The following is a 27,458-nucleotide window of genomic DNA, read 5'->3' as shown; positions in this document are numbered from 1 at the left end:
TGTGTTGCCTCCAGAATCCGTGTCTGCCAGTGTAGTGAGCAAGGGAGGGGAGGGGAGAGGGGGATTTTGAGTATGGGCAGGTGAGACACAGTACGATGATGGAGAGATCAAATGAGGGGGAATGGAGGGGGAATTGGGTTCGTGGGTGTCTTTTAAGAGAGACGGAAGATTACTTGTCGCCGGGATTCCAAGACATGTGAGCCCAGTGAACAGGACAGGAGCAGAGGAGCCATGGCGACCGAATCGGACGAAAGTCCACGTTAGTGGGGGTCTAGACACAGCAGATTCGACACGAGTCGGCTCGGAGCCAGACTGATTTGTGCCATTGTGGTGGACGGTGGTGGACGGTGGTGGACGGTGGTGGACGGGAAGGTTTTGGAGATCGGCAGCAGATGCACCGACAGGCGGAAACAGGGGAAAGGCAGTGGGCTACGGGAAAGGACCCCTCCCCCTCATCCAATCCCCATCTGCCGGGCTCGGATGTCGGGTGTCAATGACATGGCTTTACCTGGGGCTTTCAGAGTTGCAAAAAGTCTACGGCGAAGCAAGAAACACCGTGAGACGACAACATCTGGGTGTTCAAGGGGCATTGAACTGTGGATGGGCAAATGGGCATGTTTGTTGTGCACCGGCTTCGAGGATCAGTGCGTCATACAAATACAGCACCAAGACGGAAAATCGTGCCTAATTTGCATCTCAAGTCTCCAATGGCTTCCCATTTAGTCTTCGGCCTGGAACCGATGACACGAGGGTACATGGCCAATCGGACATTTCTGAGAGTAGGACTGGCTGAGTGTCTGTAGCAAGTATTGCTGCAGGCATTGAGTCGTCAACGAGTTGAGGGTGTGCGAGATGTGTGAGAGGGCGCATGATGATGGACAAGATTACCGTGGGGGCACGAGGGGTGATTGTCTCTCGTCTACGGATAAAGAGCAAGCCAATTCAGTTTCACAGTCAAGTGTATCCGTACAAACATAGGTACGCATTAATTGACTTTTGAGGGTGTGGTGAAGTACAAAATCCCGGTTGCTCGGGACGGGAGAGGCCGTAGCTGCGAAGGCTTGTAGCACATTACTTGTACCATGGGCTAACTAGCGTATGGTCCAAAAGAAGGTACGTAGGCACGTAATGCCATACTTGCTACCTATCTTGACTCTTGATTGTTTACGCGGTTTTTTCCCGCTTCTCTATTTTGTTGGTACCCAAGTTCCAAGGTGATGAAGTTTATGACTCGGTCAAGCTTTATCCCCTTGGCCACGGGCGACTTCGGAGACGTGGGATATCTTAGCCCGAGAATTGCACCGAACTGCCCGATGTGGGTCCTACTGTTGCTGGTCCGAGGCATCGCACGCTCTCTCGTTGAAATCCCTCTGCCTCTTGCCGTCTAGCAGTTTCCTCCGAAATACATTACATAAGGCGCCTTGCCTAAGGTTTGAGGTGGGTGAAGCAGTGAGGGACAAAAGTTACCAAACGAGCAGTCGCTCTCAAGCTGTTGGCTAGATGAATGATAACTGAAGAGACTATTCGCTGACACAGGATGGCAGATCTAACACAGGTGATACTGTATGGAAGGATTTTGAGGCTGCACGGGACAGAAGACTCAGCTATTGTTTTCTGTGTTGGATTGGTCTGTGGTATTCACATTTACTTCATTTCCTCTGCGGCGCGCCACGGCCACCCATCTCATGTTGTCCAAAGTACGTACCATTGGCTAGGACCACAGCCACCTCCACACTTTGCAGGTGGCTGAATACGGGATGCCCCAGCCAATGAGAGAGGCTGATGAATCTCGCTTTTTCCAGCCCCGAAGTTTTCATTGGATGAAAAGGTCCTATGGATGGGGAACCTCGATGAGCCTCGGAAGGCGCCAATCTGTCAGCGATTTCTCCGCATTCCCCTCGCCCTCGTGCGGGCAGTGGTGCGGGCACCGGTGCGTGCGTGCGCGCGTGCGTGCTTCCTTCTTCTTCCCCACACAATCCATTTCCGATTCGGCCGCCCCCAACCGCCGGCAACATTCGCTCTCTGCCTGTCGCTTCACCCCGCGTTCTTTCTGATCTTGTCTTGAGCCTGATACTCTCTATGTACCTTAGTTGGTATCAGTTTGCTGAGCTGCACAGGACAAGCGCTCTCCCGCAAGATTCTGCTAGCACGGAATCGCGTCGCCTGACGTTCCTGAGCCTTTTAGGTACGCTGTCTCGACAGCTCCTTCCTAGGTAGGGTATCATTTCCAGGTGTCACCAAGTACCTACACAGTACAAACGTGCTTGTTGCTGTCTTCTGTTCCCGCAGCCCACGCGTACAGGAACGACAACGAAAACAGACCAGAGACATCAACGACGACGAGGGACTCGACTCCGACTTCTTCATCGGGCTTTCCAGTTGCGAGGTGATGGTAGCCTTCAATCAATTCACCTAGGTAGTGTAGTCAAGACTTTATACGTCTACGCACCTTGGGTAAGTCACCTTCCTTCCTTTGGCCCATTGAGACAGTTTGTTCAGCTCGTCAGGCCCATCCCTCTTTCCCCATCTCTTCCAGCCCAATTAAATCCCATCCCGGTCACGTATTTCCAGCTTGTCCTCTCCACCTCCGCTTCCTTCCCTCCCCGAACTTGCTTCCCCCGCCCTCTTCCTTGTCGTTCCTTGTCTCGTGCAGTCCTTTTTGGTGTCTGTCAAACAGTCTGGACTCCCACTGGAGTGTGGCACGTGTGGGACAAAAAAAAAACACAAAAAAAAATACCCCGAGCCTCTTCTTTCCCGACCCCAGCCTCCGGTGCCCTTTTTTTTTTTTCTCCCACCCTCTGCTCAACATTAACCCGAGATTCCCAAGCTTCTCCCGAATCCGCGCGTTGGAATCTCGCACAAACGCCTGCGACTCCAACTCATACGCACGCCTACGCGTTCGCCTTCTATCCGTGTTGGTGTGTGTGTGTGCGTATGTGCGCTCGCGCGTCCTACCCAACCATTCGGCTCTGTGCCTGCGTCACACTTGCTCTTCAGATACACATCTCTCGGTCTTGTTTTACCCTTCCGCCAGCCATTGCTCGGAGACTGCCACACCGAGGATGCAGCACAACGGCCACTCCCTCAGCAGCCGGTCACCGCCTGCAGCTAACATCAAGTCGGTTCAGCACAATCGTAGCCAGAGCCATGACCAAAATCAGTCTCATAGCCAGGACCAGGACTCTGACGACGGCAACCAGTTGCAAAGCGGAGACGAGAACGATCTTGACCAAGACGATCAGGATGTCACCCGCCTTGGGAAGCGCAAAAGACCCATATCTGTCTCGTATGTCGTTCCCCGTCCTAGCTCACCTCACCTCACCTCACCTCACCCCATGCTATGCCACTCACCCTCACTCAACCCTATCGCGCCTCACTCATCTCAACTCATATCAAACCCGGCTGCTTGGGTGCCTTGCTCCCTCTATCCACTCAGCCACCCGCCTCTCTACCTCCCCTTTGCCCAGTTTCTTGTCTTTAATTGTCCCCCCTGGGCTTTGCCCCCATGTCCCTCGAACCACCGTCGCCTGAACCCGTGCCTTCCGAGCAGAACCCTGAAGCTAACAATCCAACTCCAAGATGCGAGCTATGCAAGCAGAGAAAGGTTGCACGAAGTCCCGTTTCTTTTTCCGTCTCTTTCTCTTCTTTTCTCGCTGCATCTCAGTTTCCCAAATCGCCCTATCAATGTGTCATGCGCAGCTCGTTCATAACCTGAAAAGTCAATGACTACTCCCAACATTAGCCTCCCTGTTCTTACCTTCTTACGCCTCAGATAATCTACTTAGCTCTTAACTTGGAATTTGTGGCTGACTTGCCGCGACTGAGTAGGTGAAATGTGACCGAGGACAGCCCTCCTGCGGCTGGTGTAGCCGCAATGGAGCCTTGTGCGAGTACAAGGAGCGCAAGAAGCCTGGTCTTCGTGCTGGCTACGGCCGCGAGCTGGAGCAGCGACTGGACAAGCTCGAGGAGATACTCAGAACTCACTCCGAGATTCTCCAGGCGACTCTGACATCCAATCAACATCACGGCGTAGCCCCAAGCATTCGGAATAGTAACCCGAGTCTGCCGAGTGATCATGGCACACCACGAGAGACCAATGCCTTGTTTAGGCCATCTGAGTCCCATCGAACGCCGCAGGCGGAAACGGCTCTCTTCCTCCAGAAACCATCATCTTACCCCTCAACCTCACAGTCCATGGAGTTTGGAATGCCGCCCCCCACTCCATCCATGCACGAGTTTCAAAATCAAATGCCCATGACCAGCATGGCTGCACCGCCGAGCCATATCACTGCCATGTCCCACCCTAGCAGTGCGGCGCAGGAATATTACGGCACAAGTCAAACGCAATTGCACTCTCCAGATGTTGCCATGGCACAAAGCCAGACGTCGACGGCCCCGGACCAGGAGCTACCGCCCTATGACCTGCTTTACGCCCTGGTTGATCTTTACTTCAAGCACATCAATACCTGGTGCCCCATTCTCCATCGGAAGACGACGCTGGATTCTTTGTTTGGCCCGTCCACTCTTGAAGAGACAGATCGTATCCTGCTACATGCCATTGTGGCCACAACGCTCCGATACTCTACTGACTCAAGACTAACCGAGGAAAATCGGCAGCATTACCATTCCATATCGAAGCAAAGGGTCTTGCTCTATGGCATGGAGAATTCCTCGGTTAAGGCCCTGCAAGCCTTAGTAATTCTTGCCCTAGACCTCGTCGGCAGCAGTAATGGTCCCCCCGGCTGGAACATTATGGCTCTCATAACTAGGTCGGTTGTTCAACTCGGGCTGGCCGTTGAGAGCACTTCCTTCTCAGTTTCGCCAAACTTCACCTCCATTTATACACTGAGGGCCATGATCCTACCAGAACCAAAGGACTTCATTGAGGAAGAATCCAGGCGGCGGCTCTTCTGGATGATTTACCTTCTTGATCGATATGCCACTCTGGCCACTGCCTTCGAATTCGCTCTGGACGACAAGGAAGTCGACCGGACCCTGCCATGCCGAGATGATCTATGGATCAAGAATCAGAAAGTCGAAACTCGATGGTTCAGGACTCAGGACCATCCTGAGGACACGAATCCCGAATACGAGATTAACAAGCCAGAGAATCTTGGTGCTTTCTCATATTACATAGAGATCTTGGCAATACTGTCCAAGATTCACAAGTTCTTGAAACAGCCTGTCGATATCAGTGCTCTCAGTGACGTGGAGCAATGGCAGATGCGATACAAAGAGCTCGACAACATGCTCACATCCTGGAAGTTTGGTCTTCCTGGAGAGTACGGCAATATGGCCAAGTTGTTCCAGCCCGGCAATAAGACACTGAACTGCGGCTGGGTGATGCTGCATGCAACGTACCACACGGCTGTGATCCGACTGCATTCGTCGGCGGCGTATCCAACAACTCGTTCGCCAATTTTCACCCCGTCATACAGTGCCTCACAGCGCTGTCACGGCGCCGTCGAGAACATTGCTGCGCTGGGTGAATTTGTCGTCAACAACGGCCTTTTGGCAAAGCTAGGCCCTCCCTTTGCCTTTACCTTGTGGGTAGCCTCGCGTCTGCTCCTCGTCCATGGGTCTACCGTCGAGCACAAGCTCTCGCCTCAGATTCAGTTCTTTGTCGAGACGCTACGTGAAATGGGACGTTACTGGCCTGTAGCTGCCCGCTACTGCGGCCTCTTGCAACGTGTTCTGGACGAACATCGCGACAGCGAGCGTCAAGGGGATGGTGTCACACCCAGTTCAGTCAAGATACTAGCAGACATGCGTCGCACAGCGTTTGATCTCGACTTCCTCATATCCCGTCAGCCCCGTGCCAACGGTATGCCAAATCACAGCCGGCTTCCTAGCGTTACACCGGCCAGAACACCGGCACCAAATGAGCTCGAGTACCTGGACGTATTCGACTTTTTCAACGTGCCACGTCTACCCGCTGGCAACGAGATTCAGCATGGCATCAGTGGCAGTAACGGGCAGAACGGGACGACGTCGGGCATGGATGCTAGTAGTGAGAATGGCGGATCCAATGCGCCACCAGCCCCGGGTAACGAGTTCAACATTACGAACTTCATGGTTGATGCCAACAGCGATTGGCTCTTCAAGCAGGAGGGTGCCAAATTTCTTTCATGAGCGGAGTAGTAGTGCCACGACGAGGAGACATTTGCGAATAGGGTCCTGAGCGTAAGTGCTACCTTACCGGGTTTATTGGGGCATCATTTATGTAGGAGCTCAGCACAGTCTGCCATTTTCGCATTCGACTTAGCGACCTTTGATTTGAAAATGGCATTGGAAGGCTTGTATGATCATGATGGACTTCACGGAAGGATGAGCGTGAGTGAAACAAAACTAGGGCTATCATGGTAATGAGGAAGATGAGGATTAATAAGGAGTATGTGGCTTGTGGGCGATGTCTCGGAAGACAATAATGAGAAACAGAGGATGACATGGAGCACTGCTACCTAGTCTTGAACGTTATTCTGTGTCCATGTTGATACACGTCCTGCATCACAGGCCACGTCCCAGCGGGCCGTTCCGCCTCTCGCATGAGGTAGGTGCCAGGTTGCGCTAGCCGCCTGGACACACCAAGCCCAGCTGGATGCTGTGCAACTCGTCAGCTATTGAAGTGTGTGCTAAGAAAAATGGAGAATTCGATCCTGTTCTATAAACCTAATAGGTTAGGAAGGGTGTTGGGCGTAGAGTACTGCTCGTACCTACCTAGAAACGAACCTCATTCCCTTCCGGAGAATCTATAATGATGAGGAGTATGGAGCAATTCGTTGGTGCATTGTCTTTAGGTATCGGTGAAACTACACGGAGAACGCTTTTCCAAGAATTGATGAGGATCAATATTGCGATCACAATATAAAGGAGGAAACACGCGAGATATCAGTCAGCAAGCTTGATAGTCTGTCTAGGCGGCCTTGATCACTACCGTATCTATATATTGTTCTGGGCCATATGGAACAACACCTAGCGGAATTGAAATGGCCTTGGTAATCATTCCCGCTGTGTCGGTTCGCTAATCTAGAGTTGTTCTCCAGGTTAAACTAGTCTATGACGTGGATAGGACGGTAGTAAGGTAGTGGCTGCTCGGGTCTACGATACGGCCATGTCAAATGTGTGATGTATTGAAGCCATGGTAGGCCAGTAGTCGACAAGTGGCATCGGTACAGACTCACTGAGCCGCTACTCTTGACAAGAAGAAGAAAGTACTCCGTATTTCAAATAGACCAACCCACATCATAGTGCTCGACTCTTTGAAGGACTGGGCAAAGCTCATTTTCGTGCCCAGATTCGTTTCGCCTGCGAGAGCAGTGGCTAGATTCACAATTGCAATAAGAGGCAACTTCAAGGTTTGTGTCATGATGAATCGAGAAGTAGCGGAACGAATACAAGACCGAAAAAAAGAGACAGGGTATTGATTCATCATGTGCACGAAGATTGGGCACCTTGCAAATTGCTCCCAGACCGAGGAAGATTGAACCTCATGCAACAAATAACAGACATGCCGCGCCATCAACGCCCCGTCATAAGACGCTTTTCCAAACGCTCTGTGTAAAACAATATGCAAATCCAACCAGCACACCATTCTCTCAACCGCAGCAGACACTGGGCTCCTCGATTCCCACAATATTATTGGGAGCTGCTGGCGCGAGAGCCTCCAAAGTGACACGAATAACAAGCCAGTCGCAAAGGAATTTGCCCAAGCCAGCGCCGATTATGATGGAGATGATGAGGTAGCCATTGTAGTACATGGCTAGCAACATAACAATGTATGCCAATCCAAAAGTCGCAGCGTGGATTACGGATCGGATGAGCTGCTGCAGTGGCGATGCACGGAAGACGAGCGTCTGGGGGGCGACGACGGCGGGAGGTTCGCAGCAGTCCGTCTCCTTGGGCATGCGAGCTTGGAGTTCGGCGGCGCGGGCTTGGAATTGGCGCTGGATGAGGGCATCATATTCTTTTCCGAGTCGGCGGAATACTTCGAGGAAGACGGTGAGCAGACCGACACCGATGCAGCTAGCGGCGAACATGCCGGCGTTCTTGATCTGCCATGAAGATGCGAGGAAACCTATCGCATCGACTCATTAGCTTTTTTCCCGAATGTATTGGCATAGACCACGATATTTCTCTGCGCCTCGAGAGGATACACTCATTGTACTTACATGCGTCAATGGTATACCAGTTCCACAACATCTAGTCGTCATGTTAGATGAGCACATGTACTCGGAGGCCAGGAACAAAAACATACCGACATCTTGCAGTCCGTTGAGCTGGCCATCGAACTGTGGTCCATGATGGGCTAATTTGGCAAGCCAGAAGCTTCTATGCGAAGAGAGAAGGGAAAGAGTTGAGCCAGTAGATGCAGAGTAGGTTGGCGTCGAATGAGGCGATTCAGAGTAGCGAAGTAGCCGATATGGTTCGGGCGTCGCAAGTACGTTCTGACGGGATGCGATGCGATTGGTTGAGGCGGTCGATGGAGAGAATCCTTAACGGCGGCGATCAAGCAGATGCGAAGCAAGTGGTAGTGAGGGTTGGATTACGTTGACGCCATTGACGTGAAGCAGGGCACTGGCAAACGTAGAGAGAACTTCAGAAAGCACCCCGCAGACCGTCCACACTGGGATCGCTCGATATCTATACGGGCTCAAGTCCCGGAGCTGGCCTGGAGGTTGGACGGGTGTTGAGTGGATATGAGAGAGTTGGAGGGACGTCCCATGGGTACAGGGTCAGCACGGGCCGAACACTTAGTGATTGCAGAAATGTACACAGTAGTAGGAGTGACAGGGACCCGGAGAAGAGGAAAATGGCACACAGGGCAAAGAAGGTGTGTGGAGGGGGATGTCACTACTTATGGGTTAGCGCAAATATGGCTGGCAGATCCTGGTCAGTCAACGACAAAGGTGGTGCTGCGCAAGTTTCAAGAGGGGGGATTGAGTTAAGGACTTTACATAAGACCGTCTGTTTTCGCTGTTGACGATTCAAAGGGTTCCACTCATGCAAGTGAACCGAAAGAATGTTACGTTGGTATGGGAAGGTTAGGCGTTGGATAGTTGGCGGGCATCCGTATTACGACAGCAGACCCTCTATCTTGCTCACGCTAATCTGGCTTCAGTGTTTGCCAAGGGAAACCGAGGAGGAGGAGACATCGTTAGCACCTTACCCGGTCTTACCTAAAGCTTGCCGGATAGCAATAAACTGGGAGTGTTTCCGAAGATGATTCCAATCTAGCATAGTAGGTGGAGAGTGAATCAAATACTTTTGCCACCGGAATCGAGTCAGATCGGACTTCACGAGCCATGGCAATATGCGACTCGATTCTATGGCTTTAACGAAGATACATGCTGAAGACAATCAACGCATCCCCATCAAGCGAATCTCGAATGAATTCATCTTGGGTCTCTGGGTTGCACAATGAGATAGCTTGGGTCTGAGGTACCTATGTAATATGCCTATCCATAACGCTTTCGGCGTTCAGTTAACCGTGATCGCAAAAGCCACCCGACCCGAGGGCGGGTCTCCCGTTTTCCAGGTTCCGCTGAACCCATTTCGGGTGACCATTCAACCTGTTGAGCCAGCCCTAGAGCATACCATATTGAGGCTTATCCTCCCTGCTGGGTACGACGACTCGACGCCAAAAGAGGCAATGGCTTGGACAAGCTGGAGGTAATTCTTCCCAGCGTAAAGAGGATATTGATGAATTGGAGGCTCGTAGGCTGTACCAGAGCCTCCAGAGCTGACTGGTAGTTCGGGATGAGGGGAAACATGGTAGGAAGAACCTTGACGGTCCCGAGAGCCGCGCCGCTCTCTGCAGCCCGGCCCCATACGCCACGGTGGGTCCCATAGTTCGGTTCCCACGCGAGACCCCGGTCCGGGTCCACTTTCCAACAGAAACTTGCTCAAAGATGCTCAACTTGCTCACTCCCTTCCACCACACGATCATGGTTTCCGTGTTTTGCAACATCTTCACTGCACTATCACTGACTTCTCCCGGCTCATGTTGCCCAATTTGTTCATAGAATACCACCTCATGAGCAGTTGTTCCCTCAGTTCTTATGGTCCACTTAGCCGTTCTGCCACATTCTAAAGAGCTTTCACACCATGGGTCTCCTCACGTTCACGGTTCCGACTCATTCTCCACAAATATGCTCTAGAAACAAACCAAGCGCAGATGTTCCTTTTGCGAATGGTATAGATCTCTGAACCTGGCCAGCCCCTCCCATCGTCCTCCAGAATCGAGGAGTAATTACTGCCTTGGCCAAACTTAGCGCAGCCATTCTTGATGACACAGAAACTTGCTCAAAAAGCAACTGTATATATGCGGGTTTCAATATGGGGATTCTCTTTAAGAGTGACACCAGTGGTCCCTTAGCCCTCCTTCCGGCTCCAAACATCGCGGAGCCGCCCCAAACCCGGAAACATTACCAAGACCCCTAGATTAACTAGCACCTTCGCAAACTCCATAACCCGCCGTGACGAGCTCCCGGAAACCTTCTCAAATCCCGCCTGGTCCCGTTTCTTCTACTCGAATGATGATACCACACTGCATTCTCCGTGCCACACCATCCTCCCCTTAAGAGTCTCTGTCTCGCTGGCTGCCATTTACTCACATCTACTCTCATCATCTACCGTACCGCCCACCGACTTCTTTGTACGTTGTCCATCACATTGTCCTTAGCCCGACTTGTGAGATCTAGCACTCTTTGCTCTTGAGAAGCTCATACACTTTATGTTGTATTGAGACAGGCACTTTGACGGCACTTATAAATCCATCCATCACCTCAGCCATATGTGCACAAACATCTCTTTCAAAGTAGATCACCTCCAAAAAGCCGAAGTATCAAGACGGCGCTGAGCGCTGTCATAAGATACAACCCGATCTTCGGTCACCTCCAACATCTGGTCTTCTCACGGCACCTCCGATAACACCATGGATTCCCAACTCAAGTCTCATGTGGCGGCCCGCCACATCCAGAACTTGAGTGATGCTACCACGATAGAACCTCACTGGGGCTACGTAGATCGAGCCCTCCCGTGTACCAACGACGCCGGATCCTGCGCCTATCTGGATGTTGTCTACGCCTCTCACGACTTGGGCATGCTATACGTCGGTATTTTGTGGGCGGTTATTGGCGCCATCTTGTTAATATGGGCTGTCGGTCGACGGGCATTGCCGTCTCTCTCCGAGGAGGATGTCCTTCGAGCTGCCCTTCTCGAGGATACACGTGCAAGCAAGGGCTTTCTAAATCGCCTCCGTCAGACTACCTCGTCCGCAATCAACCGATACCTCCTCCCCGACTGCGTCCGTCCCATCTTCGGTAGGACCACCCGCCTCCAGGTATTGATCTTGGCCGTATTGTCCGGCTATCTCTTGGTCTTCTCCTTTGTCGGTATTGTCTACAACACATGGATCACCCCCGTCAAGAAGATGCCAGGCGTCTACAACACCAGAGTCAGTCTCGGTCCCTGGTCTGATCGTATCGGAATCCTTGCCTACGCTCTTACACCCTTGTCCGTCCTCTTCTCGACACGAGAGTCGATCCTCTCCCTTCTCACCGGCATTCCCTATCAGAACTTCAACTTTCTTCACCGTTGGGTTGGCTATATCATCGTTGTCCAGTCCAGTCTGCATACCATTGGCTGGCTGGTGATCGAGGTCCGTCTATATCAGCCTCAGCCCACGGTGGCCAACGAATGGATCTCGCAACTCTACATGATATGGGGCTGCATCGCCTTGTTCTTCCTCATGGCCCTCTATATCCTCAGCTTGCCCCCAGTCATCCGTCTGACTGGCTACGAATTCTTCCGCAAGTCGCACTACGTGCTTGCCATGTTATACATTGGCGCTTGCATTGGTCACTGGAAGAACCTGGAGTGTTTCATGATTCCGGCTCTTGTGATCTGGTTCATGGACCGCTTCGCCCGTGGTGTAAGAACTGCGTTGATGCATCACAACTTCATCGAGGGCAAGGGCATGGGCTTCTCTGCTGCGCAGGCGGCTATGACAGTATTTCCTGATCCCGAGAATGGCGACGTTGTCCGACTCGACTTCAATCACTCCCACGATGCCTGGAAGATTGGCCAGCACTTCTACCTGTGCTTCAGCGAGAGTAGCATCTGGCAATCACACCCCTTCACGCCCCTCAACGCCCCCGTTACTGTGAATGGAAAAACAAAACATTCCTACATTTTCCGCGCCAAGGGTGGTGAGACGAAGAAGGTTGCTCAGATCGCTTCACGTAAGCTCGCTGCCGGTCCTGTTGAGAAGGGTGCCGCCGGTCTAACTACTCCCGTTGTCTTGACTGGACCTTACGGCGACCCTATTTTGAGAAACGTCACCTCAGATGTCAACATTCTGTGTGTTGCTGGTGGTACCGGTATTACCTATGTCCTCCCCGTTTTGATGAGTCTGAAAAAGCACTCTGGGGCATCGCGAAAGCTCGAACTGGTTTGGGTTGTGAGACATACAAACGACTTAGCTTGGGTACAGCCCGAGCTCGATGCTTTGAAGGCTGAGCAGGGCCCAGATGTTGTGGTTCGTATCTTTGCCACACGCGACTCCGGCACCGCCTCTTCTCGTTACGGGCACTCCGGCGACCTCTCGGGATCGGAGTCTTCCTCTGATACTGGCAATAGTTCGGGTGAGAAGCAAGTACAGGTTTCAGCTCGCGCGATGGATCAGGCGGGTGTCAATGACACCCAGCGCCATCCCGAGCTGGCGACGGTTGTAAGAGAATTTGTCGATGCCACCATCGCTGGGCGAACGGCGGTCTTTGCGAGTGGCCCTGGTGGGCTGATGTCCGATATGCGACAGGCGGTGGCCCAGTGTAACTCGGTGGGCAAGGTGTGGAGTGGTGAAGAGCGATATAACGTGTCACTCGTCCATGACGAGCGTATGGAGCGATGATCACAACAGGGCAGCCCGACGTGAGGCTAGTGTTATGGTTGATTTTGTTTTGAACTGCATTTTAAGCCTTATGAGTTACAATATACCCTAGACGAGCTATTTCTCGGCTTTTACTTGAATACGTTAACTCCTACCGTAATACTATATATTTATTTTAATATTCTACCTTTGCTAACTACTCAGGCGATTCTTAATATTATTTATATAATATTAATATATAGTATTTATTAAAATAATAATAACTAGGACTAAATATACAATACTTTAAGAATAACTAAACTTCTATTTTATTTATATAAATATTTTAATATATAACCTACTTTATTTAACGTATATATATAGCGAGTTACTTATGATAATAAGTCGCCTATTTTTTAAATACTCTTTTACGATTTATATAAATTAATTAAGTTATATTATATAAAATTAATTAGAACTATTTATTAGCTTTTTTCTTTAGAAATCTCCTAAACTACTTAATATATTTATATATTATATTTAGTTTTTTTATAATTATTATATTATTATTTATATAATTTACCCCCTTTATATAAGTATTTTTTTTAAAAAAACTTTTTAAGTACAATTAGGTTTTTTTTAACTTTTTTAATATTTATTTAATATTTTATTTATTATATAAAGCTTATAATACTTAGTTTTAATAAGAACTAATTTATATACTAATTTGTTAATATTTTAAATTAATAAATTAATAACTTTATATAAATATATTAATAAATTATTTTAATAATTATAAATCTGGGTTTTAAATAAAATAGAGTTTTATATAGTATTATATATTATAATTAATATTTTTTAAGTCCTAAGAGCCTTAGTTATTTAAATATAAATTAAATAATATTAACGGTTTTATTACAAAAGGGAACTTAAGGTAGGTTAGAACGCTATTTATATTAACTTAATAAATATAACTTAATATAAAAAAGGAAAAAGTAAATTAATAAATAAAATCTAGGGTACTAGGCTTTTAAGCTTAGTAATTTAATAATTATATAATTTATAAAAAGTCTATTTAATACCTAAAGCCTAAGTATATAAGGGCTTAGTATTTAATATTATAATATTACTCCCTTTTTAATATAATAAGTACTATTTATAATATTAAATTATCTTTTTATAAACTATTAAAATCTTATTAATCGCTCGTTATTTTTTTTATTTTATTATTATTTAATAAAGCTTAGTATTTAATTTTTTTTATAAACGTTAATAAAATAAAAATTAGTACTAACGTAGCTTTAATTTTTTAAATATTAAATAATAAAATTATTATAAACTAAAGTTTATTTTTTAAAAAGTTTATTATAAACCTCGTAAAACGTTAATAATTTAAATATTATTATTAGCGTTTTTTATATTATTATTATAAATAAAAAAGTATTAGCCTCGTTAAATATTTTTTAATTATTATTATAACTTAAGTATACTAATCCTTTATTATACTACTCTTTATATCCTTATTATTATCCTTTAGGTCCTTTTTTTTTAACTTAGTTCTTTAATAGGGCGCTAAATAATATAATCTTATAATTATTAATAATTAAAACCTATAAAAAATAATAAAAATATCGTAATTATTTACGTTACTTAAATAATTATAATATAAATTATAAATCTTATTAATAATAAATAATACTTCTTAATAATAAATATAAGGGCTTTTATTATACTAAAGGACTTCAAAGCAGATTATTATATTTAATATTAATAATAATAAGTTAAAGTAGTATATTATAACACTTATAATAGTTATTATTATTATTAATATAAATTTTTTTTTATTAATTTCTAGGACTAATTAAATTAGTAAAGGAATATATAATATTATAAAATAAAAAATCAGCTCCTAAATAATAATCTTAAATTCATTAATAATAGCGTTTTAATAAAATTATAAAAAAAAAGTTTAATAAGCCCCTTAAGCTTTTTAAGTATTTTTTTAATAAATTTATTATAATAAAAGTCGCTATTATATTATTATTAACTTATAATAAGATTAGGCTATTACTAATTACTATTTTTAACTATAATAAGAGGTTTTATAATAATCCCGTGGCTATAAAATATTATTTATAAAAAGCCTATAGTACTATTAATATATTATAAAAACTCTCTATATTATACTATATTAAGTTATTATTATATTTTTTTTAATTAACTTAGTATTATAATTTATTATATTATATTTATAATTAAATTACTTATAAAACCTTATATTTAAGCTTATTTATACTATAATAAATTAATAATAAAGGGTTTTAATACTATCTTAATAAGGGGTCCTTTATAACTTTTTATAATTTATTTAAATAAAAAACTAAATAAACTTTACTTCTTATAAATAATTCTATAATTTATATACTACTTAAACTAATATTAATAATAAGCTAGGGGTTAGCTTAAAACTATTATAATTTATTAATATTTTTTAGTTTTTTAATAAAATATATTTATAAATACTTTATTACTAATTTTTAAATTATTAAGCTATTAATAATAATTTACGTATTTTTTAATATTTTATTTAAGTAATTTTTATATTACCCTTAGTAATTTCTTAAGTTTTATAAATATTTTAAACTATTTACTAAGCCTTTATATAATTAAGCTTCTCTTTAATTATATTAAAATATTTAGTTCTAATAGCCTAATTAAGAAATAATCAGGGGTTAATAACTAAATTTAATTTTATAAAATAATAATCCCGTAATTTTATTTAGCTAGGCTATATAAATAAAATTTATTATAAATAATATATTATTCTAATTATTTTAATAATAATTAACTAGGGGTTATAAGTACTAAAAAAATATACTAATTTAAAATCTTAATTTAATTATTTATTTATAAGTAATTTATTATTAATAATTATAATTTAATACTATAAAGCTTATAAAACTCTTTTTTAAAAAATTTAATATAAACTAAGGGCCGTAATTAAAAATAATAATCTTAAATAACCTAAAAATTAATAATACTCTTTTATAAAATATTTTATTTATATTTTTAAATTATAATAATTTTATAATAAAATACTAAAATAGCTCTTTTATTTAGCTTATTAATTATTATATATATTAAGTTATACTCCTTTTAATTAGAGGGTATTATTATAAAGTTTATTAAAATATATTATTATAAATAGTTAAGTATAAATAATAACCTTAGCTCCCTAGGGGCTTATTATAAAGCTTTTAAAAAATAATAATACGTATAATAATTTTTAATATACTAATATATATTTATTATAAGGCTAAGCTAATAATATTATTACTTAATTATTTTAATTATTTTATTATAATTTAAGTATATAAAGAGCTTTTTATTTATAAACTTTGCGGATTATTATAATATATAAGTTCTCCTCTTTAAATATAACGAACTTACTATTTATTATAAATAACTTATTATTTTAAACTTTTTAGTATTTATAGCCCTTAATTACTAATACTCGTATTAAAACTAATAATATTATTATTAAATTATAATTAAGTTTTAATACTTTTTTAATTAATAAGTACCTTTAAAGCTCGTCCTTTAATATAAAAAAACTTAATAATAAGCTCGGGCTATTAAGCTATAGTTTTTAATAACGCCTATAGTTTAATAATAATATTTAATAATAATAAGCTTAGTAATAATAAGATTTAAATATAATTAGCCTTTTTTAGTACTTATTAAGTCCTAATATCCTTTTTTTTTATAATAATATATTTAGTAATATATTTTTTTTATTTTAATTAATATTAAATTTAAAAATTAAAATTAGCTAAGGTATTAGCTTAGTAAGCTTATTATAAATTTAAAAAGCGCTTTATTATAAAAAAATAAAAGTAGTTAATAATTTATAATAATATTAAACTTTTGATAATAACTAACTAATTCTACGCACTACTTTTTTAAATAAATTATTATTATTAATATCTTTTTATTATATATAGTATAATTAAGCTTTATATTATTTATAATTTTTAAATAAAATACGACGGGGTATTATAAACTATTATTTATTTATTACTAAACTAAAGCCTTAATATATACTAAGTTTAATATATTAGTTTTTAAATATATAAATAACTCGGGCTAGAAATAATAAAATATAAATACTATAATAAAAAACTAATTTTAATATTTTAAATATATTATTATAATCTATATTAAATTAAAAAAAATACGCTTTTACTAATTAGTTTTATTAATAACTTAATTAAATATCTATAATCTTTTATAAACTTTTTATAAAAAGTTATAAAATTTAAAAAATAACTAAATATTTTTTTAATAATATAAGTAGTTTTTAATTCCGTATTATAAAAACCTTATTCTTATCTAGTTATATATTATTAATATTAACTATAAACCTTAAGTATTTTATAATAATAATATTAAATTTATATTTTTTTAATATTTATTTATAGCCCGGCTTTTTATAACTAGTTTAGTATTTTTTATAATATACTTATAGTACTATAAAAAGTTATTTAAAAAAATAAAAAATATTATTTATATACGCTATATAAAAAATTATTTAAGTACTTTATTAATATATTATTTATATATTTTTAATATATAATTAGCTTATTATAAAGGCTAAATAATAATATTTTATATTTATATACCTTATAATAAATATAAAATATCGTAAAGTCCTCTAAAATAGGGTTAAAATAAATATAATAAAAAGCTTATTTAATATTAAGTTTAGTAAAAACCTTAACTTAGCTTAATTATAATAATATTTTGTTAATTAAAAAATAAAAAATACTAATCTTTTTTATAATTTTATTTAGTTTTTTAAAATTAATATAAAATTATAAACTATTATTATATTTTTTTTAATAAATAGGGTTATTAAAATAAAAAGGGCGTTACTTAGCTTAATAAATCCTTTATAAAAATATTTTTAAAAAATAAGCTCTAATTACTTTTTAGCTTAGGTAATAATTATTTATAAAAAGGGTAATAAATAAGTTTTTTCTTAGCCTCTTTTTATAAGCTTTATTTTATAATTATAATTATAATATAATACTAATATATTACTTATTATTTTACTAAAAACGTTTATTTAAGGCTTTAGGGTTTTTAAAAAGCTTTATAATAATAAAGTTTTTAATTTCTTAATTATTATTATTTAGGAAGTCTTTTTACTTTTTTTTACTTATTTTTAATTATCTAATTTAGCTTATATAATAAAATTAATTTTAATTTTATATTTTTTATATTTTAAATTAACCTCTAATATTAAAGCGCTAATAAAAGTAATATTTAGGGTATTATTTACTCCCTTATACTAAGTAGAGGTTTATATAAATTTAACTTTTATTAGGGGCATTACCTAAGTATTAATAAGTATATAATTTATTTTATAAATACTCTTAGTATTATTAGACTTTTATATATACTAATTTTACGTACTAAGGAGTTAATAAAGTATTTTAATAAGCCTAAATAATACTTATTATTTCTATAACTGCTCGTTATACTATACTATATTTATTCTAAATATCTCTTACTATTACTTAGTATTAATTTAATATTAAATATTAATAATTTTAAAAGTATATAAATCCTTTATATCCCTAATAATAATAAAAAGTATATTTTATAATAATAATTCTTTAAGCTATATAAAGTACTTATAATATATATTAAGGTTAACTTTATAATACTTAAACTATTTTTATTTAAAAAATTAAGTTATAGCGCCCTATATTAAATTAAAATAAAAGTATTTTTTAAAAAAAACTTAATAATTAATATATAAATTAATAATTTATATTATATTAGTATTTTTTTAACTACTTATTATTAAATTTAATAATAAAAAATAAAACGTAATAATTTACTAAATAAAGCTACGTAAAATTCTTATAATAATAAAATTACGTAATTATTTATAAATTCGTACTTATTAATTCTTATATTAAATAAGGTTTTAAATAAATTTTATATTTATTAAATATTATTATAAGCTCGATTTTTAAAAGCTATCTTTTTATAAAATTTTATAAATTTACTAAATAAATTACTAATTTTTTATTTTTATACTTCTCTTCTAACTAAGAAGTTATTTATACTAAGGGGCTTAGTTTTTTAAATTTAAAATATATTATTTATTAATAATATTTATAATAATTATAATAATAATAAGTTTTTTTAAAATAATCTTAAAAAAATATAACTAAACTTATTATAAATAAAATAAATATTACTATTTTTAAGTTTTTAATATAAGGCCTTAAGAATAGTTTTGTAATTAATAACTTAACTATAAATATTATACTTAGTAATACTACTTTTTTTTATTTTTAATAATAATAATATAAATAAGTATAATACTTTTTAAGGCCTTATTATTAATTAACGGGGGTTATATAATATTAATAAGCTAAGTAATATACTCTATATATTTTTTAAAAAATAAAGTTCTTATTTAAATACTTAAAAAACGGCCTAGTTCTAAAAATAAATAAAAAACTTATTATAAAAATAGTATTTTTATTAAGACTTAGGGAGCTTATTAATATAAATAAGTTTAATAAAAATAAAGCGCTTTTAATAAACGTTTTTTAGTATAATAAAAAAAGTATTTAGTTTTTAATTAGTATTATTTATAATAATAGGGCTAATATAAACCGATTTAAATTTATAAAATAACTAGTTTATTATAATAATTTTATTAAAAACTAATATAAAATAAATAAATTTAGCTATAATATTATTAATTTTACTAATAATATATTCTAAATAGTAGTTATTAATACTAAAATTTATATTCTCGAAGCGCTTAGTAATATACTAAAGTTAATAAAAGAACTTTAAGCTTTTATTATTATTATTACTTGTAAAAATAGGGACGTTAAGTATTTTACTTAATTTATAAATTAGTTAATATATTAAAATTAGAGTACCTTTATAACTACCTTATACCTCAAGTTAAGTAAAATATTATTCAAATATATAATAAGCCTTATTATTATTATTATACTCGTTATTATTAATACGAAATATAAAACTATCTTTTAATTATTTAATACGTTTATTAAGTATAACGTTAATATAAAAGGTTTTATTTAATTACTTTTTAATATTTCGAAACTTTATAATAACTTTATTAATAATTTTAATATTCTTTTTTAGTTATTTTATAAAACTACTTAGTACTATTACTTAGTTATCTAATTATAAAAATTAGTATTTACTTAAACTAGTACTACGTAATATATATTTTTAACTAGTTCTTAACCTAAATATAAAGGGTAGCGCCTTTATTTTAATTATATAAGTCTTAAATAAACTTAAAATTAATATTATATTACTTAATATTACTAAATAGTCCTTTATTATAAATCTAAATAAAGAATACGAACTTATTAATAATATAATAAAAAAAAATTAAATTAATTATTTTATATAATAAAAAAATAAAAGCTATTTAATAAGTTAATTAATAAGATTAATCTCGAAGTTAAATATAAAAAGCTTAGCGTTCTTATTAATACTTATAATATTCTAGTATTATTTATATAAGTAATAACCTTATTAAAAGCTATTAATATAAAGGAATATTTATCCTCCCTAACTCTTATTTTAAATTATAATATTTAATAAAGGGAGTATATATATTTAAAAAGTATTAATTACTTTTATATAATTAATTAGTTAACTATTACTTAGTATTACGCTTTTTTTTTAATAAAAATAACTATTTATTATAATAAATTTAATAAGTTAAAATATTATCGTTCTATTTTTAAAAAATAAAATTATAAATAATATTAAATAATATTATAAAAATAAACTCGAGGTAAGTTAGAACGCTATTTATATTAATTTAATAAATATAACTTAATATAAAAAGAGAAAAAAATAAACTAATAAGTAAAATCTAGGGTACTAGGCTTTTAAGCCTAGCGGTTTAATAATTACGTAATTTATAAAAAGTCCGTTTAGTACTTAAAGCCCTGAGCATATAGGGGCCTAGCGCCTAATACTATAATAATTTTAATTCAAAATTTAAATAATAAATAATTAATATACCTATATAGCAAGTTGCTTATTATAACGAGTTATTCACTTTTTTTTTATATACCTCTTCTTTTTATAATTATTTTTTCTTTATATATAATAATAAGTTCTTTTTTTAAATAAAAGTTATATTATCCTTATATTTTAAATTATTAAAAAAGACCTAAAACTATTTATATAAAAGCCGTTATTATTTATAATATATTAAAAATAATATTTCGTAATTAATATACTAACTTATTATTTTAATATAAAACTTAAATAAAGAACTTTATATAATACTAATTATAACTAAAAACACGTTTTTAATATAAAATTAATTATTAAAAAGTATCAACTAAGGATTTTATAATTATTTAAGCCTAATTTACCCTTTATAAAATATAATTAAGAAATACGGAATATATAATAATAATATTTATAATTTTAATAAAATAGGCTTTTTTAATAAAAATATCTTTATATATAGTAGTTTTTTTCTAGCTTTATAAGTATAAAAAATCGATTTTAATAGGATTAGGCTTTTAAGAAAATTATATAATATAGTATACTTTTTTAATTATATAGTACGTATAATATACCCTAAGTACGCGCTTAATTTAATATAGTAATTTTAATACGAAAAATTATTATATAATTTAAAATAAATAAGCTATTTTATATAGTAATACTAATTAAAAAAGTTAATTATAGAGGTCGGTTATAAAAGTTAAAAAGTAGCCCTTAACTATAGAGGTTTTAAATTTTAATAATAATATAAAGGTTTTTTAAAAAAAGGGCTAAAAGAGCTAATATTTAACTACTCATAGCTCGTAAAAAATTCTTTTTATTCTTATTACTTCTTATATTATTTATAAACTACTTTTTTATTTAAACTAAGTAAATTACTAAATAAATTATTAAATAAGCCCGTTAATATATAAACTAAATAACTAATTAAATAACTAGTTAAGAAGTTAGCTAGTTAAATAACTATATTAATAAGAACTTAACGATACTTTTTAATAAGTTTACCCCCCTCAGGGCTAGGCCCTTTTTTTAATTAGCTTAATATTATAATTAATATAATTAATATAAATATATTAAAAAAAGTAATAAAATATATTTTAATAATAACGTACTTATATAGCGAGCGGCGTATTATAACGAGTAGTATATTCTTTATAACCTCTTAACCTTTTTTATAAATTAATTTAATTATAACGTATAAAATTAATTAAAACTATATATTACCTTTTTTTTTATTACTATTTTTAAACTATTTTATAAGTTCGTACGTTATATCTAAGCTTCTTATAATTATTATATTATTATATATATAGTTTAGTATTTTTTATATAACCCTCTTTTTAAAAGTTATTTTTTTTAATATTAATATTACTTTTTTATTTTATTTTTAGTACCTCTATTTTAATATTATTAAGTAACTTTTTAAAAACATAACTAGGTCTTTTTTATTTTTTTAATATTTATTTAGTATTTTTATTTTTATATAAAGTTTATAGTTTTTTTATTTTAATAGTAATAAGCTTATAAACTAACTTATTAATATTTCTAATTTAGAAGTTAATTATTTTATATATTAATATTAATAAGCTATTTTAATATATTTAAATTTTATTTTTTAAAAAAAAGTAATAACGTACTTATATAACGAGTAGTATATTATAGCGAGCGGCGCACTTTTTTATGATTCTATTCTTTTTATTTTTTAAAATACTTTTTTTTTATATACGAATATATAATTCTTTTTTAAATAAAAAGCCGAATTATTTTTATTTTTTAAGTTATTAAAAAAAGATTTAAAAATATTTATATAAAAAGCTATTTTTATTTTTAAAAGTTTTTAAATTAACCCTCTATTATTAATATATTAAATATATTATATAAAATAAAAAAGTAACTAAATTTAATAAAAATAATTATAATAAAAAAAAAGATAGTTTTTTAAATAAGTTATAAATTTAATTAATTAAAGGTTCTTTTTATAATAAGAAAATATATAAAAAAATAGCTAATTAATTTTTAAATATATATAATAAAGACGTATATTAAATTATAATAAATAGAGAACTTTATATAATGCGTCCTTAAATTAAAAAAATATAATTTTAATATTAAATTAATTATTAAAGGGCCTTAGTTAAAGATCTTATTATTATATAAAATTAGTTTATTTTTATATAAAATATAATTATAAAATATAAAATATATAATAATAATATTTATAATTTTAATAAAACGGGCTTTTTAATAAGAATATTATTATATATAAAGGTTATTATAATTTTTAATTATAATAAAAGGCTTTATATAAAATAACTTAATAATTAAAAATAGGTTTTTTATTATTTAGAGTATATATATAAATAGTTAAGTACTACTTTTTATATATTATTATAAAAACATAAATATTATTTTTTTCTCATAATATATTAATAACTAATTCTTAATTATATAGCGTATTTATTTAAATAAAAAATAAATAAATAATAAATAATATTAATTTAAATTAGTTAAAATACTTTTAATTAGTATATAAGGACTTGTACGAAAAAGCTCTTATCGCCTCTTAATCCTTAATAATTATAATAATTATAAATTAACTAATTTTAATAAATATTATAAAAAAATAAAATATTATTACTCTTTATATACTTCCCTATTTATTATATAAGCTTTGATTTCTTAATATTAAATATTTTAATTTATTAAAAGTACTTATATAATAAAAAAGATTAAAAAAATAATATAAATATAAATTTTATATATTATAAAGGACGATTTCTTTTTTATTTTTAAAATAATATTTTTTATTTTAATAAATAAAAATAACATATGAGCTAATTTTAAATAACTAAGTTTTATATTTTTTAAATTTTAAAATAGTTATTTTTTATTTAGATTTTAAAGCTAAAAATACTAATATTATTAGATTTATAACTAAATAACTAAGGCTTTTAAAACCTAAAAATACTAATTATAATATTAAAAAGTATATAAAATATTACTTTTTTTAAAAAATAAAATCTAAGTATATTAAAATAGCTTATTAATATTAATATATAAAATAATTAATTTCTAAGCTAAAAATATTAATAAATTAGTTTATAAACTTATTATTATTAAAATAAAGAACTATAAGTTTTATATAGGGATTAAAATATTAAATAAGTATTAAAAAATAAAAAAAGACTTAGTTATATTTTAGAGGGTTATTTAATAATACTAAAATAGAAGTATAAGAAATTAAAAAAAGAGTAATATTAAAATAAAAAAATAAAATAACTTTTAAAAAAAAGAATTATATAAAAAGTATTAAATAACGTATATAATAATATAATAATTATAAAAAGCTTAGATATAATATACGAATTTATAAAATAATTTAGGATAGTAATAAAAAAGAGGGTAATATATAATTTCAAATAATCTTATACGTTATAACTAAGTTAATTTATAAAAAAGGTTAAGAGGTTATAAAAAGTGCGCCGCTCGTTATAATATACCGCTTATTATATAAGTACGTTACGTAATTTAATACTTTTTATATAACCCTTTTTTTTAAAAAGTTATCCCTTTTTTTAATATTAATATTACCCTTTTTTATTTTTTAATACTTTTATTTTAATATTATTAAATAACTTTTTAAAAATATAACTAAGTTTTTTTTATTTTTTAATATTTGTTTAATATTTTTTATTCTTATATAAGGTTTATAGTTCTCTATTTTAATAATAATAAACTTATAAACTAACTTATTAATACTTCTAATTTAGAAATTAATTACTCTATATATTAATATTAATAAGCTATTTTAATATATTCAGATCTTATTTTTTAAAAAAAGTAATACTTTATATATTTTTTAGTATTATAATTAGTATATTTAAGTTTTAAAAACCTTAGTTATTTAGCTATAAATTCAATAATATTAGTATTTTTAATTTAAAATTTAAATAAAAATAACTATTTTAAAATTAAAAAATATAAAGCTTATTTATTTAAAACTAGTTTATATATTATTTTTTGCTTATTAAAAAAAATACTATTTTAAAAAATAAAAAAGAAGTCGTCCTTTATAATATATAAAATTTATATTTATATTATTTTTTTAATTTCTTTATTATATAGAGTTTTGCTATCCGGGTAGTACTATTTAGCTATCTGGGTAGTAACTTATTTTTAAGCTAATTATAGCGTTTAAATTAGTAAGGTCTTTTTTTAGCCCGCGCATCCCTGTATTAGTTATAATTAATATAATTACTTTTATATTCTATTTAAAGTACTTAGACTATTTTTTAATTACTTATATAAAGTAATATAATTCGAAAATTATTTTAGTTTTTATTATAATAATTAAGAGATCTTATTAAATCTCGATTTTTTTTAAAATTATTAAAACTACCCTTAATTACGGCCTCTTATTAGTTAATTAATTAGATTAAAGATTCCCCGGTATTATAAATATTAGTAGTTATTTAATATAACGTTTAGTATATTTTATTAATATAGAAATATTTTTTTTAATTATAATATAGTCCTAGACTATTTTTTTATAATAACTCGGTTACTAATTCGTCCTCTATATTATATTTAAATACTAAATAATTATAATAAATATTTGCGTTTATTAACCGCGGGGCTAGGTTTATAATTTTATAAAGTAGTTTAAGCTATTTATTTAATAAGAGGCTATTTAATAAAAGGCTATTTAATAAGATATTATTTATAAGTATAGATATTAAATTCGGGATTTTTTTAGTTACGTAGCTGCTTATATAGACTAATAATAATACGGGGATCCTTAATTCATATTAGGGTATTATTAAGATCCTAGGGAGGTTAATATATATTTTATAAATAAGATAAATAAACGTATTAGTAATTACTTAAGCTATTAATATAAGTAAATATCGTATTTCGTTAACTAAACTCCGGGTATTTTTAAGATTTTAAAGATTTTATAACTATAAAATAGTTTATATTAGTTCGTAAAACGTTTATAATAAGGTTAGAGACTAGGCGGGTTCTTATTATTAAATAACGGTATTATAATAAGGGTAATATAGTACTAATAAGTTATAAAATCTAGAGCTTTATATTTTATTTATTTAATTATATTACTAAGCTATGGCTAGTGGAAATACTTATAGTAAGTACGAGACTTTATAATTACTATAGCCTTAATATACCCCCTTTTCTTTATTAACTAATATCTTATTAATTATTTAAAAGATAATATAAAAGTTAGCGTAATTAATAATAACGTAAGATTTTAAGTTTTTATAAGTAGTTTTAATGAGTAAGTTCGTATATATACTAAAGTTCTTATATTTACTAATAAAATACTAGGCTTATTAATAATAAAGAGGGATATATATATTAATTAAGTATAAGAGACTAGTTCTCAGTCAGTCCACAGCCCCTTTCAAGGTTGTCGCAGTATTTGTGGTGCAATCACTGAGGGGAAGCAAAGTAACCAGGAACTGGCGCCTCAAGAACGGCATTGCCCAGATCGATTTCTGCAAAGGCAAGCTTGTCGCTCGAGAAGATCCATCAATTCTTTGAATATGCGCGATCTGCGCCTCCCTACCGTCGTGCAGAATCTGAAGAGAAGTCGTTGTCCGAGCGACGCCATCGGCATGACTGGCCTGCGCCGTCCTCCGCGCAATATCTCGGCTCTCGACAGGAACTCTTCCAGTGTCGGCGAGACAACGTACCAACGAGACGCTTGAAGCGCTTGTCGGCGAACAAGCTCTTGAGGATGATGTACCGTTCTCCTGAACATCGTGTCAAAGGGGTCCATGATGAGATCGAGGAGCGCGCGCGTCTACTTCCCGTCAAACAGGTTGGAAGAAGAGGTCTCGTCCTCCTCCGTCTTCCCATGTCTTCGCCGGCATCGGCTTCGAGCTTGAGGATGAAGGCAACAGCCCTGGAGCGCGGGGTGTAGTGACGCTGGAAAGAGGCTGCCGGATCAGGCTCAGACCGCAAAAAGCAAGCAATGTACCACGCCAAGAGTTCAGCGTTTCGCCGCCCGCAGCTTGTCCTCTGGCCAGAGCAAGATGTTGCGCGGTGGTTCGCCCGCTTCGGCGGTGCTTTAGCCTTTGGCGCACCGTTGGCAGCGCTGTCAAAGGCCTTAAGACGGGCCAGACTCTTATGCAGGATGAAGATTGCGCCCCTGCTGCGCTTCTGGAACATATCTTTGAGCTGCCCAGCAGTTCCATGCGGAACTCGCGTCCGACTCTGAAAAGTACGTCGGGAGATGAGCTTGCAACAGGCGGAGGGCTACAGGTGAGTAAGGCCTGTCGTCACGAAGGGGAAGCGACGATGAGGACATAGTGCGAGCGGAGCCTGTGGGAAGGCTGACAGGACTCTCTCAAGCACGGCCTCTTTCCAAGACTACTGCTGAGGAGTGACTCCTCTGTAATGGCGCCGGGCTCTCAACCATGCCCACTCTTTACCGACTTCCAGCACACAGTAACTGAACGAAGTATAC

The 27,458-nt window shown here is 34.1% G+C and overlaps 4 protein-coding genes across 4 annotated transcripts; 2 read left to right on the top strand and 2 right to left on the bottom strand.

The window, feature by feature from the left end:
• Positions 1-3,062: 3,062 nt before the first annotated feature.
• Positions 3,063-6,132, top strand: N0V96_006833 (uncharacterized protein; the record flags this gene model as incomplete). Its single annotated transcript, XM_065757838.1, has 3 exons — positions 3,063-3,286; positions 3,580-3,604; positions 3,829-6,132. 3 exons carry the CDS (start codon positions 3,063-3,065, stop codon positions 6,130-6,132), a joined length of 2,553 nt encoding a protein of 850 aa, XP_065613361.1.
• Positions 6,133-7,595: 1,463 nt separating this feature from the next.
• N0V96_006832 (uncharacterized protein) lies at positions 7,596-8,299 on the bottom strand (the record flags this gene model as incomplete). The annotated part of the gene is made up of 3 exons (XM_053192300.1): positions 7,596-8,074; positions 8,169-8,199; positions 8,255-8,299. The coding sequence occupies 3 exons, from the start codon at positions 8,297-8,299 to the stop codon at positions 7,596-7,598; spliced, it is 555 nt and encodes a 184-aa protein (XP_053050064.1).
• Positions 8,300-10,933: 2,634 nt separating this feature from the next.
• Positions 10,934-12,910, top strand: N0V96_006831 (uncharacterized protein; the record flags this gene model as incomplete). Its single annotated transcript, XM_053192299.1, has 1 exon — positions 10,934-12,910. The coding sequence occupies one exon, from the start codon at positions 10,934-10,936 to the stop codon at positions 12,908-12,910; it is 1,977 nt and encodes a 658-aa protein (XP_053050063.1).
• Positions 12,911-26,419: 13,509 nt separating this feature from the next.
• Positions 26,420-27,160, bottom strand: N0V96_006830 (uncharacterized protein; the record flags this gene model as incomplete). The annotated part of the gene is made up of 3 exons (XM_065757837.1): positions 26,420-26,484; positions 26,683-26,742; positions 26,797-27,160. The coding sequence occupies 3 exons, from the start codon at positions 27,158-27,160 to the stop codon at positions 26,420-26,422; spliced, it is 489 nt and encodes a 162-aa protein (XP_065613360.1).
• Positions 27,161-27,458: the final 298 nt, after the last annotated feature.

The sequence above is a fragment of the Colletotrichum fioriniae genome, assembly GCF_027942845.1.
Source record: "Colletotrichum fioriniae strain IMI 355084 chromosome Unknown scaffold_8, whole genome shotgun sequence".
NCBI lineage: Eukaryota > Fungi > Ascomycota > Sordariomycetes > Glomerellales > Glomerellaceae > Colletotrichum > Colletotrichum fioriniae.
The sequence above is the reverse complement of the archived record's forward strand: the minus strand, read 5'-3'. Positions and strand labels throughout refer to the sequence as shown.